This window comes from Electrona antarctica (assembly GCF_951216825.1).
Source record: "Electrona antarctica genome assembly, chromosome: 13".
Taxonomy (NCBI): Eukaryota; Metazoa; Chordata; class Actinopteri; order Myctophiformes; family Myctophidae; genus Electrona; species Electrona antarctica.
Window position 1 is genome coordinate 12,695,539 of NC_136794.1, and position 14,599 is coordinate 12,710,137.

Below are 14,599 nucleotides of genomic sequence, written 5' to 3' on the forward strand. Positions count from 1 at the left end.
ACTGTTAGCCTGCCTGAAATTGAATTTGACAGTAATTTTGGCTGGCCAATCTGTCAGGCTAGTAGGATACTGTATGTGGACTGTGGAGTTGTGGACAGTGGATAAGTCCTACACTTGCCTTGTTGAGGACCAACACAGGTGTTTCAACGTGTCTGATTGGCATAGAACTAAATGTTCTTCTACGCCAATCAGACACATTGAAACACCTGTGTTGGTCCCCAACATGGCAGGTGTGTAGGACTACATGTGAAACTCATGGATACCCATTCCATATATATAGCCCATACCATCTTCCACCGGTCTGCCTGTTTTTTGTTACATTCCAATTTCACTCACTGAGGAACACAGCCTCTAAAGAGCGTCCCAGAAGGGACCACGTGACGGGCATCTGCTCTCTGTAGTAACCAAGAAACCCAAGCAACGAGACGAGAGAGAGAGAGAGAGTCAAGGAGGAGCTTCTTGCTGCCGCGCCTCATACGCTTCACACCGCGCAACATCAGCACCAAAACTTGCATCTGTCCTCATCATCTCCACCAACAACGGGTTAAAGGCATTCGCAGATGTGGGTTGAAACACCTTTAAATTGCCTATAGGCCTACTACTACTTCAAATAAATTAAATCCCTGGACTGACTGAGAACTTGGAAGTGTAAACTGCCGATGAGGAGTGGGTTTTAATGCCACCGTTGCTCAGGTGTTGTTGCCCCAGGCTGTCCCACCCGCAACACGGTCTCTTCTGAGGGATATGCTCGTTACCCCGCGGTTTCAAAGTGGAGCCACCGCGTGTTTCTCGGATCGGCGCGCTCCTCCAGGGGATGGGATGCGCGCCGGGCACCTCTCGGTTCCTGCCTGGCTTCGTGTCTGAGCAGGAGTCCAGCAGCGGCGCCGCTGCCACAGGTCGCCGGGGCAGGAGGACCCAGTCGACCCGGAGCAGGATGCCGGTGATGAGAGGTCTGCTGGCTCCACAGAACACCTTCCTGGACACCATAGCCACCCGCTTTGATGGCACTCGTAAGTAACCCCCCCCCAAACAATAACTGCACGCAGCAGCACACTGACTGTAGTTGTAGTAGTTCCACACCTGCTAGAACTTTTAAAGTTTGATGTAGGCCTTTCAAGTAGGCTAACCAAGCCAAGCAACAAGATATGTTGATGTCGGCTTTCAGCCCAAATTGTCTTTGTTGTCAGAGCCTACACTTTTCTGTGTCGTGTGCTGAAATATTAAATAAACAGGTTAAAAAAATATTATTATCATATTATAATTCCATGTGTTACATAATGTGTAGCTATTACAGCCTTTTTATATACAGTACATGTTACATGTAGCCTATATACAAAAGGCTGTGTGTGTGTGTGCGTTAAATAGCCTCTAGGCTAGTTGTGGCTAATTAATTATTCGCATTGTAGCCTATTGTCCAATTTGTCCAAAAGAGCCTGGATATTGTTAGGAGTTCTTAACTCGATCCTTGCTATGGACCAGAGAGCTATATCATTTCCAGTAGCCTATGTGCAGAAAATGCGCGGGATTCTGGAACAGAATATTTTTATTTGTTTTTATTTATGTAAGCTATTAGGACGTAGTAGGCTATACAGGTAGCTACATTTTTGTTAAGTCAATTGAACAACATTGCTGTTGTTTAGTGGTTGAGAGGGCGCACATGCTCGTTTGCACTGCGCTCCAATGATCATCCATTCACTATTGTGTCTGATTTTGCGCACGTGTTTACAGGCTTGTTCAGTTCCCCATCTAAACCAGGGATTCTATGCTTTACGCAGCGCGTGTTGTCGGAGTTGCTATTTAATAGCTACTTTCCTGTCTGGTGCGTGCGAGGTGCGATGACCTCTTTGTCATCATAGCAGGATTTCTTTTCAACAAAGCCATTTGTGATTGTATAATGTTTGAGGGGGAGGTGAGGATTCTCAATGCACAGCAGTCCATGGCTCCATGCGTCCATGTTGGGTATGGAGTGTGGGCTACAGTGTTCCCCATCCTCAACGATTTATGTCTAACAGCTAAATGAAAAAGCCTAATCTTTGCCATTGCATTAAGACGATGAGAGGTAGATCCCAACCTTACTGTGGTCCGTGTAGTGGTTCCCATCTCTACTCTGCTGTTGTTCTCTCCTCAAATCTGCCTCCTCTCCTCTGCTCTGCTCTGTAGAGCTGCAGTGCTCCCAAATAGGCAAGGTGATGCTGAGATGAAAGTGTTAGCCACAGTAAACAGATCTATATCATTCATGCATACACTGCATTAGCACTAGAGTACAAATCACTCCAGTGATTTGCAAGGCTTTATCTTAGTTAAAAATATATATTTTAAAATAAAAGATAATGTGCACAGAGCTTCAGTTCTTTAGGCGTATCCTTTAGATTACCGGTAAGTGCAGACTTGTCCTTTACTCTTTACCCTGAGCAGTAAGGCACCTTCATCTCTCTCTCTCTCGCTCATGCTATCGCACTTGTGCGCCGCGTGTACACACACACACACACACACACACACACACACACACACACACCACACACCACACACACACACACACACACAAAGAATGAAAGTGAAAGCGAGAGAGAACAAGAAGAATAATAGCACCCCACTTCCTTGCAGGCAGCCCTCATCACTGTAAAGAAGTGGTGTGTGTGATGCATTTATGCTATTTCTCTCTCAGAGTGGGTGAAACACAGGCCTTGGCTTCCACTTGCTAATTACACACCTCCAGCGCTAAATGTGCAGTCGTTGTAATTAGCTAGTGTGGATGTCAAGAATTCATTGTGTCCTCTCAGCTTGTCAGTGGAGGCAGAGGAAAAATATATGGAACATGGGTGAGGGGCAGGCTTTGAGTGGAGGACGGATTGTGTGTGTGCCCTGCACCCCCCCTGTGTGTGTGCGTGCGCGTGTGTGTGCATGCTTGTGTCTGCCTTTGTACTTGCAAATTTGTGTATGCAAATAAGTACGGTGATTTGGGGGGAGGAAGAGAATACATGGTAGAGAAATATGAAGCCATTATGGTTCTGACTGAATCCAAATGAAGCTTTTTGTTTTTTAAATGGTGTGACATTAGTCCCAGCCCAGGCCTGCAGAGCGTGCATGCTCTCAACAGTTCCTCATTGAAGCTGATGCATTAGCCAGCGAGAATGAAAGAGAAGGTCAGCTTGTGTGGATGCGTGGCAGCACAGTCTGGAGCCTTTGTATGTATGTAAGCGTGTGTGTGCGTGCACGTACGTGTGGACGCGTGCGCATGGATATGCATGTGTCAGCATTTTCCTTGAATTGCATCTTCATGTGTCGTGATATGTGTACAGTGCAAAATCCCACTTTTGCTCTGTGTGTATAAATGTAAAACAAGTAAATAACCAAATGTACTACTAACACTTACAAATGTACCAATACATATCATAAAGTAAATCATTTATAAAGTGCAGGGTGCACTAAAATCAATAAAAACACAGACCACACCACTTTTTGGGGGGTCTGGTCCTCACTATTTTAAAACCAAGGCTAACGCAGGTTAAAATGACAACTTTGGAGCAAATTGGCAAAGAACTAAAAGCAAAGGTTATTTATTAAAAGTAGTAAAGTACTGTGTCTTCTATTATGCCATAAAAACATACAATAATCTAAAATGGCCCAAACTAAAATTAAAAGCATCATAAGAAACCAGAAACTGAAGAGGGGGGGGGGGTGCAGCTATCTTTAGGGGCACCACCTCTTCACACTGCCTTCAAGGTCCCTGCGGAGGCTATGAAAGAAGGCTATGATGTCGGATGCTAGGTTCAGTCCACGGGCCAGTCCACGGGCCAGTCCACGGGCCAGTCCACGGGCCAGTCCACGGGCCAGTCCACGGGCCAGTCAGGCCTAGATCTGGAAGTTCGGTGAAATACATTGGAGTCAATGTGAGCTGGGTGGACCAGCTTGTGAACAAACGAATAAACAAACAATTGTTCATTGTTCAATTGTTCAGATGCAGGTCTTTACCAGCTGCAAAATGCAAAACACAAAGCATAATACAATTTTCCACTGGCTCATATATGTTTTAGAGAGAGAGAGAGAGAGAGGATATCTTATAGGATATCTTGGGATCTCACTAATCAAACTTATCATTGGTTTCAATTTCTAAAGCCATCTGTCTCTGTCAAATACGTCAAAGCCATCTTGTTTGACAGAGCCTCATTCTCTCTTACTGAGACAGTAAGTAACTGTCTTTTGCATCTCAGTTGATTAAATGTGGCAAAGTCAGGAGTTAGTATCTCTATTCTCTAGGCCAAGTGTATTTATAGAGCATCATTTTAAAACAACATTGACCAAAGTGCGGCACATTATCAAATGAAAATAGTAGAACAAAGTGCTTCAACATCAATAGAAAATATAGGACACAAATAAGACAGTACGAGACACTAGAAGTACAATAATGCACAGGTCAAGACCAAAGAATAGGAAAAAACTAACAAAAAAACAAAACATCAGAGAAATATTTATGTTAATGGTCTTGGATTCTTAGCTTTTTGCCAGAAATGCGCCTTCGATATGTTTTTTTTCTTCAACAAAAGAGCATCTTGATTTCATACTGTTTTATGGATTTCCAAGCACTTCAGACTGTGAAAGGACAGCCAGATGGACAGTCAGCCAATTAGATCACAGTTCTTTATTTCCAAGGAACAAACTGTTTGCCAACGCCTTAGTAGTCATACCCACAAGGAAACAAGATACACAAGCAGTTCATAACTTCTTGTGACAGCTGTCTCCCTCCCTGAATGTGTGTGGGAATGGCTGATTTAGGCCACGGTCGGTCTGTCACACATACGCGTCAGAGTAGCCAACGCATTCCGAGGCATAGAAAGCGTCATGACCAAAGTTCATCAATGTTGAACTCCACACATTGAACGCAATGTGTCAAAGTTTGATGCACAATACAGTAGGTGTGTAGTCAGAGCAGCAATGGCGAAAATTATATTATATATTATATAATTCCCCATTATGCATTAACCAAGACCATTTAGTGCCAGAGCAGGATATGCAGATATGTAACATGGGTTCAAATCCCTTTATCCACTTTCAACCTGACATCCATATTTTGGGAATGTCATTATCAGGAAATAGTTTTCAAACAAATTCTAAATATTCCAAAATAAAACTACATATTGCTTAAAGGTGTAGTGAAATAAAAAATACGTTTTTCACACTTTTAGACCATCTCCGTGGTCATCATATGAGCATACCTAACAATGGATGCCAAAAAAATGGGAAAATTCTCATTTTTGTGTGTTTTTATATCAAAAGTCCATAAAAATATATTTTTTATTACTTCCTGAAAACGAAAACGTGCTGCGTGATGACGTGTCGAGGCCCACATCGATAAAAGCCAATAAAAATGAAGCTCACCCGTATCCTCTCCAATATGTGCGCATCCATGCAGCACAGCTGCTATTGTTTACAGAAATCCTCCGTTTTTATTCCCATTCCAGATAACATCCAGACAGTGTATTACTCGGTTTCAACTTAATCATCACGCTAAAATATGTATCTGAAAACATTATAGGGTAGAAATAAGCCACATAACAGTAAACTGGTAGAGCTGGCTGTCTATTTGATTTGTAAACAAACACACACCACGCTGCTGCGTATAGCATAGCAACATTCCCTAGCTACCGTCCCATCGCCTGAAGGGATGCGACGCTCTGATTGGTTCAGAAACTTCATAGCGGTGTTTCAACTTGAAACTTCACAATAAATGTCCACCATTTCCGTTTCACTACACCTTTAAATGGTTAACAAGGAGGCACAACAGCAAAAAAATAGATAAAGTGCCCCTCGGGGCACAGGTCTCCACCAGGGCAGGTCAGGTTGTGGCCTCCTGGTGGCGCTATAATAGGCCAATGTGAAAAGGGTGGCATTTCTTCTTACGCATTGGATGGCAATTGCAAACTTTGAAAGCCAATGTTAGCCAATTAGGATGGAATATGAAATATCGGACAGATCCGTCTTGAACACATGAATATAGAGATACTGTGTAACGATTTGCGGGATTTTTGGACAGAATCTGGAGGAGTAATATCAAAAAATGTGTTTTACAAAAGTCGGCCTCCTGGTGGCGCTATAACAGGCCGTTCTGGAAAATTTGGGGCATAGGTTCATCGTTGGCATCCAGGGAGTGTGTGCAAAATTTGGCATCGACTGGGTTAACGGTGCCGGAAATTAGCTGGTAACAGACGGACGGATGGACGGACGCACACACACACACACACACACACACACACACACACACGGATACACACACACACACACACACACACACACACACACACACACACACACACACACACACACACACACACACACACACACACACACACTAGGCCCAGACTATACTGTCTCACACTGTGTGTAGGTAGAGAGAGACCCTGCTCACCCCTATGCTTGTGAATCATGCATGAGAGATGAAAATTCCTTATTTATAAACCCACGGCCTGTCTGACATCAAGGCTGCTATTAAAAATCTATGAACTTGATAACAGAAGAAAAGCAAACTGATTGAGGATGTGCGCTGTATAAACCCTACTTTGCTGCATTTCAGTCAATGTCCATTTGGTCATGTGCTGCTCAGAACAGGCAGCAGCTGTGAGGGCCCAGATGACTCAATTGGCCCTATTAATTGAGTGCGCCTGGACTAAGTCCTAATCAGGTTAGGGCCTGAACTCGGCTCTGCACGTGGGCCTGCCTCTCGCACATTTTCTCTACACTACCTGCTTCTCTGTGTCTGTTATCACCTCTCTCATCTCCCTCTCCCTCTCCCTTAGTCTTGTGTCAGGCAATCACTTTCCGAGTTCTGACTAGCCAACCTCAATTCCCGGAGATTCAGAGAGACGTGCCGGAAACGTGTTCTTGCACTCTGATTTCTTGCTCACACGTCAGGGCTTCATGGAAAATGTGCTGCTGGGCTACAATCAATAAATGTGTTACTTGTACATTTGCAGAGCTGTCGAGCTGATGCCCAATTTGTACTATCAACTATCATAATGATGCTGTCTGCACTGACAATAGCCAATCTTCAAGTTCACAGTGAAGAAAAGTAAAATACTGCCGTGAGTGTGAGTACCATTTGTTCTGACTTCTAAGACTGTTGTTTCCTTCACAATAACAATATCACACAGTTACCTCACAGGAACCATGCCTGTTTGCTCCACTCAATGGAGAACATCTCCATTCTCCCACTTTCTCTATCTCCCTTGCTCGCTGTCGTGTGTGTGTGTGTGTGTGTGTGTGTGTGTGTGTGTGTGTGTGTGTGTGTGTGTGTGTGTGTGTGTGTGTGTGTGTGTGTGTGTGTGTGTGTGTGTGTGTGTGCGTGCGTGCGTGCGTGCGTGCGTGCGTGCGTGCGTGCGTGCGTGCGTGCGTGCGTGCGTGCGTGCGTGCGTGCGTGCGTGCGTGCGTGCGTGCGTGCGTGCGTGCGTGCGTGCGTGCGTGCGTGCGTGCGTGCGTGCGTGCGTGCGTGCGTGCGTGCGTGCAAGCCAGAAAATGAGCGGTGCGGTGGCTCGCTGCTGCATGTTCAAACTAAAGTACCACTGATACCTTGTGTCTGTCTACTGTTTGTGCATATACTGTAGGTGTGTGAGTTTGACAGCAGAGATTAGCGATTAAGCATGGTCCCGTCTCAGATGAGTGACTCCCCTGTGGCAGTGGCTGCCACTGCCTCTTGATGGCTTCAAGGAGGGACAGATGGTAATGATAGGCCCTGCGATAATGGCTAAGCCACACCACTGTCACCCTCCAACTCAATACTGCTAGCAAGCTACGCTCAGCACAATTTGTTCCCATGCTCACTAGGACAACAATTTCCACGTGTCATATGATATCTGCAACCGAGATTTGTGTAGATGAATATAGGCCTTTGCAATAAGCTATAGACAAGACAACAAAGATTGTTATTGTGATTTTAGCAATGAATGACAGTACTCAGAGTTACCACGGGTAATAATGGGATATGTCCAGCTCAGCATTGTTAGCATTATGTATTAATTTAATATCAGGATAGAAGTTCTTACCATAAATATGCACAGTATCAGAAACAGCCTGTATAACATCAGTTGAAAAACATTGAGATCTTTAGCAAACCAATCAATCTTATTAATCATAACCTGCTCAGGGACTATCAATGAAAAATAGCTAACTCTTGTTTTTTGCTGTAGCCTACTCACAAGGAAATTCAATAAAAAAGAAATGAAAAAAACATTGATTAATGTGCATTGTCCCTGGTAACGAAATGACGAAATCCCAAATCCTCCGTGCATGCGCTTGGTCTTTAGTGGTTTTAGGGCTCAGAATGGGTTAAAGTACGATGTTGGGAGCTTAATACGATTATTACGATTATTACTTCTGGGTCATGCGGCCAGGAAACGGCTCTTCTCCTCTGGATTTTCGTGTATTCTACCGGTACTGGCCACTGTTCGCCGCCTATGGTAACAGGAGGGAATGTGTTAATTGCCTGCTTTACAAGGATATTATATGAATATAATAGAGGCTTTTATAAGGACTGGTCGTGCGTGTCCACACGCTGTAGATAAGGCTGTAGCAATAATCCTGACCTTGTATTTTCCTAGCATACTGTACAAAAGCCTATCAGTAGAGAACCAGAGTGTGTTTTAAATTGAATGAGACTGCCTGCAGCCTGCAAATAACACAGATAGTCCTATGTTAAACTAAAGACTGCTGTGTTATAAATTGGACAGTGTGGTGATGTCGGATTTATACTTTACATAAGACACTGAACATAAACAAAACAAACCTGTTCTTTTTATTTTTGAGGGGCGCCAGCCCCTCCTATACACAGGTTTAATGTTTGTCTTTAGTTCAATGTTTGTTTTGTAAACGCCATTGACAATGAAGGGAAAATGTAGGTCATAATGTGCTTCATTACATCATATTGTCTTTTTATTGTTAATGGCATTCAATGTTTGTGTTGGCACCGTTTGTTTTACATCACCATTACATCACCTAATAACATGAGTTAGACTTTAATATATGCCCCTCACTTCACACGGGTGTGATTTTTAAGGGGCGCTAGCCCCTTCTATAAACAGCTTTTGTCACCACACGTCTCAAGATTTGCCATTGACAATGAATGGAGAAATGACGTCAGAATTCCACTAAATATGACGTAACTTAAACATTAAACATCAAAACATTAAACGCCATTGACATTGAAGGAAAAATGTACGTCATGTGTAGACGAGCAAATCAGCTAACCAATCAGGCATTCTGATTGGTCAGTATGAGATGATGCATGATGATGTACGATGATAAGAGTTAATAATTCTGCTAAATTTGACGTAAATTAAACAACACATTAAACCCCATCATATGTAAACGAGCAAATCAGCAAACATGTTGGTGGGAGCGCTTGGCCAATAAGGGACCACCTTATGTACCTTATGTAGCAATGTCAAATGTCCGCTAACATAAATTGATTGACCCTCATTTCACACGGGTGTGACCTTTTTTTTACTACACAAAGGGGAACGTGTGGTTTACTATTGTAGCTAATAGAAAGCAGTGGAGCTAATGGAGTGCGATTGTGTTTGTATTGCAGCGCAGGACTCTCCTGTCACGGCAGAACAACAGCTGCATGTCTGCGTCTCATTATTATCATTGAACACCAGAGAGAGAGACAAAGACATGGAGAAGAGAGAGAGAGAGCAGATAGAGGAGAGAAAAATAAAGAAAGTGGAGAAAAAGAAAGCGGGACTCTGACAAAGAAGTGGGGGCGTACAGTACAGTGAAGGAGATAAACAGGAGTGAACAGGATATCTGAGTGATAGCCAGGACAGAGTGAGGCACTGAATAGAGAAAGTGATGAAATTATGGAAATGTGCAGTGAAGAGAGAGACAAATTGATCCTTGGGGTGAGGGAGATTGATCCATAGCACACCGGCCTAAGTGGCAATTGATTGACGGAGGAGAGGGGGATGGGGTAGGTAGAGGGTAGATTTGGGTAGTATCTAATATCTATTATCTTTTAATTTTTTTTGATTGGTGCAAACCACTCCAACAACCAGCTTTGTCTGTATGTTTGTGTACCTGTACCTATACGTGTCCGTGCAAAGGTGAGCATGGTTACTATGGTTAGTGTGTGACGTCACTGACATAGCTGACCAGACTATATAAGACCTTGCACCACTCAGTTCACACGGGTGTGATTTTTTTTACCTTCCTGACATTTCACCGCAGTGTATGGTATATGTATAATAAGTAAACTAAAAGAAGAGCAGCTGGTGAAATTGCATTTATGATCCAATCTGAAAGGATACAAAAAAAATGAAGCAGCTCAGACTAATTATTGCATCCAGCATGTATCATGTATCTAAAGTAAGAGCTATATACAATAAGGCCTGCAATATTCTTCACTTCAGCCGTGATGGGTGAGGAGAATTAACAACTGTGAGAGCATGACTTTGGAAAGAACCTCATGCACATTTATAAAGGGTTGCTTGCACGGTTTATAGAGAGCACACTTAATTATTTGTCAATTCTCTCACTACAGTACATACACGTGCACACACGCACACGCACACACTCACACACACACACACACACACACACACACACACACACACACACACACACACACACACACACACACACACACACACACACACACACACACACGTGCGCACGCACACACACACACACACACAACTTTTCCAATATGAAATTTCTCTCACCAATCCATGAGCCCCCTCGGGTGTGTCTCAGTTCTCGCTACCAGTGAGCAGTGATCAATAGCCACCCAAACACTCATTTATTATTTACATGTCCAATATGTCTTAAAGCTTGTTTAAAGTAATTAATATGGACATTTTCAGCGCTGAAGGGAAAGTGACAGACGCCAGAGCTGTAGGTGGGGGATAGATAAGATTAGTAATTTAAAACCCATACATTTGTATGCATATTTTGTATGAAATGTATCAGTATCCGCTTTGATGAGCATTATATGTCAGCTGCTCTTCATGGAATTTCTCTTTGATCGTGTTATCGGTAACATTTTGGGTGAAATTGGCTACTGATGCGGCTCTCATGGAAACCTGTTACCTTTTATTGCTCTGGAGAGAGAACAGAACTCGTAATACATCAGTAAAGCATATTATCAAACCAACATGGCCGTCATATCAGCTCGATCACCCTTGACAAACAGAAACTCTGTGTAATGACAGACTCTATTTACCTCGGGCCAGTGGGGAGAGAGCGAGGTCACAACACTGATTGCTGTTTCCCTACAAATGTTAATCCAATTTGGTCTAATAGGGCATTGAGAGGAGCGTTGAGCTGTTGCTAGAGGGTAGAGGGGATCACAAAAATAAGCTAGAGACACAGATGTTAAAATGTCAAGATGTCTTTACTCACCCTCTGTCCAAGCCAAGGGGTTATTTGATGTTTACTAGCTATTGCTGTGACTTTGAGGGTTGATGCTCTATGTTGCTAGCCTGGCTAATAAGCCAGCCAGACTCAAATCACACTGTCGTGTGGTATTTGAGTCTGGAGATGCTGTGTATGGATCTTGTTTCCCGGGGGGCGGGTTCAAACATTTTCTCTTTGACGCAATTGGTCAGAGCTACTGTCAGTCAAAGGTCTCAATCATTGAACGTCACTGTACCAAAGCCCGTCCATATTGCATACAGTGTCCCGATTGGCCACACCAGTTCTCTGGTGTAGGAAATGGGCGTACAATTGAGCCTCTCCAGACCGTAATCCGCCGGCAGGCAATTTTGTTTTTACCAACGGCTGATTCGGTCTGGTTTATTAGCCAGGCTACTATGTTGCCCCATGACAGGCCTCTTTTCCACCAAAAAAAACGTTGGTTCTAGAACTGGTTCCATTCTTTATCTTTTATGATATTTATATCACATCTGCATCCCTTCCAATCTGAATACTGACACGCCCACTTTGGTTTCCACTTCAGGGCAAGAAGAAGTATTTTTTGGTTCCAAAAATGAACCAACTTTTAGGGATCTGGACCAATTAATTTGGTTCAAAATCAGACTGGTTCAACCCCGGTGGAAAGGGGCCAGAGAGACACATAAACTGGTGAATAGCCGGAGAGAGAGATACTGTATCAAAAATATGTTTTACTTCCTTAGCAAGAAATATTGCACTGATTGGTCCAGTAGTTTGCAAGATTCTCTCCCTCTCTCACACGCACGCACAAACGCACACACACATGCACGCACACACACATCATTTGTGTGCTGTACAGAATGCAGTCAGCAAATCTTGTAAAAAACCACACATCCTTCAGGGGTACAAGTAACATATTCTCCATATTTGGCGGCTACTGATAGTAGAAGAGATTGCACAGAATTTTGCAGGCCGTTTAGCTGCTTTTTTGCATCCCAAAATTCCCAAGTTGTTGGAAGCCTCTTACAACCAATCTATGTATGTACTGTACATGTCTAGGCTGCCAAAAATAAACACACGTAAATCTACTTGTAAATCTACTAGTACCTATAGCCTTGCTCTCTGATGGTCTGTAGAAGCGGCTGGTAAAAGCTTTTTCTAAGCTAGATAGAATCAAAGGTGCAGGCCACTTCAAGAATGGAAACCGATCTATTCCCTTCATTGGCAACAACAACATCTGGTGTGTTAGCAGAGAAATGTGCAAAGATTTCAGGATTTTTAGTACAGAGTTGAAACATGGAAGGTTTGACACAGGAATGTTTGTACATTCTCACAGACAGTGTAAAATGTTTAGATATGTCCTTTATTATGAGAACAACTATTCTGTCGTGGCATGCTATATAAGTCATTTACACACACACACACACACACACACACACACACACACACAAACACACACACACACACACACACACACACACACACACACACACACACACACACACACACACACACACACACACACACACACACACACACACACACACAGCACATGCATATGCATGCACAGGCATACATGCTCTGACAGACATGCATCCACAGTCAGTTGTGAAGATGTCTCTGTCTGCATAGGAAATGGGTTGGGGGGGGGACTGTGTGTAGAAGGTCAGTGTTTAGTAGTAAATGAAGGTGATGAAGTCAAAGCGATAGAGGAACATTAGACCAGTCATGTCCAGAGTAAAACAACCAAATGGGCAGCAGCTGAACTCAGCTGGGAGAGTTCATTAGGCCCCGGGAGCTCTACAGGCGAATCGAAAGACCTGTTGTTCATTAATGTTGTCATGAGAAGAGCAAATTGTGTGTCCACAGTGTAGTGACAGCAGCAAGATTGTACTCTAGATATAAAGTCTCAAGACGGCACACACCCAAGACCTTGCTTCTAACATTTATTTTTTATTGCAAAACAGATCAAATCAACAAGTCGCTCCGAAAAAGCATACACCCAGGCAGTTTTGTTCCTTTCGCCATCTGCAGTCCGCCTCTGACAGACTTTAAAACTCCCTTACCGTCCTCCATTGATGGCGTGTGTGGCTCAGATAATATTGCTGAACTGTGGCGACATCACTATAATGAGTTGTTCGAGGTTGATGTGGTTGACTCCACAGAGAACCTGACAGTACGATCTGAGGAGGTATATAATACTATAATGAGTCTAGAAAATAACAATCTGTCTTACTGGTTTCCTTTATCATGGTGTCTTACCAGAGTCCATGATATCTGTGCTGCTTGTGCCAGTCATCAAGGATAAAGCATAGAAAATTAATACTATGGATAATTAAAGACCTATTGCTTTAGCTAGCATACTCTCTAAAGTGCTTGAGAATATCCTGTTGAACAGGCTGGAATAGTGATGTCACAAGGCATGACCATATATGGAGGTGTGACGTGACACACGGAAATGCAGGTTTTCATTGTAAATGCGACCTACAGTCGCAATTATAGCTAAATATCTAAATATAGGAGTCAAAACTCCACTATGTTTTATGTTTTATTGATACATCCATGGCATTTGACAGATTAAATAATTTAAAATTATTTAACAAAATGTGCCAAAGAGGGACAGACACCTAAGTAAGTAGCCTTGCCAAGCCATGAGGCCCATAGGGCAGGAGCTCCTGTTTCTGTAGCGTGAGGCAGCTTGATGTACAAGTACACCCCCTGGACATGACGCTAGTATGTCGCAGGGATTTACCCCCAATCCAACCCTTGATTAGTGTCAAGCAGGGAGTCTTTGGTATGACACGGCCGGGGATTGAACCCCGACCTCCCAGTCTCAGGGCGGACACTCTAACCACAAGGCCACTGAGCTGGTCAGACACCTAAGTAGTAAGTACATAATTCAGATTTTATCAGACAATGCAGGTGAAGTGGGGCAATAGTGTACAGTATATCAGAACAGTTTCATGTTTGGAATGGGGTCAGACAAGGTGGGATTTGTCTCCTTTTGTATTCAATCTGTACATGGATGATCTGTCTAGGAAATGGAACCTCTGTAAAACTGGCTGCGTTATCGGTAATACTGTTGTCAACCATCTTGTGTACACAGATGATCTGGTTATCTTTTCCCCGTATAGTGCAGGCTTACAAGAGCTTATATGCTAATATTAAGTATAATGCCAAGAAGAGTAGCATATTGATTGTGCGTGATTGTGCAGTGTGA

General features: G+C 43.3%; 1 protein-coding gene across 1 annotated transcript in view; it reads left to right on the forward strand.

Annotated features, from left to right (window-relative positions):
- Positions 1-890: 890 nt before the first annotated feature.
- The window catches only part of kcnh3 (potassium voltage-gated channel, subfamily H (eag-related), member 3), a gene marked incomplete at its 3' end in the record, with an annotated part of 142,523 nt that continues 128,814 nt past the window's right edge, over positions 891-14,599 (forward strand). Inside the window, exon 1 of the mRNA XM_079517649.1 lies at positions 891-1,010. Coding sequence (XP_079373775.1) covers positions 935-1,010 — 76 coding nt within the window. The 5' untranslated portion in view covers positions 891-934. The remainder of the gene's footprint in view (positions 1,011-14,599) is intronic.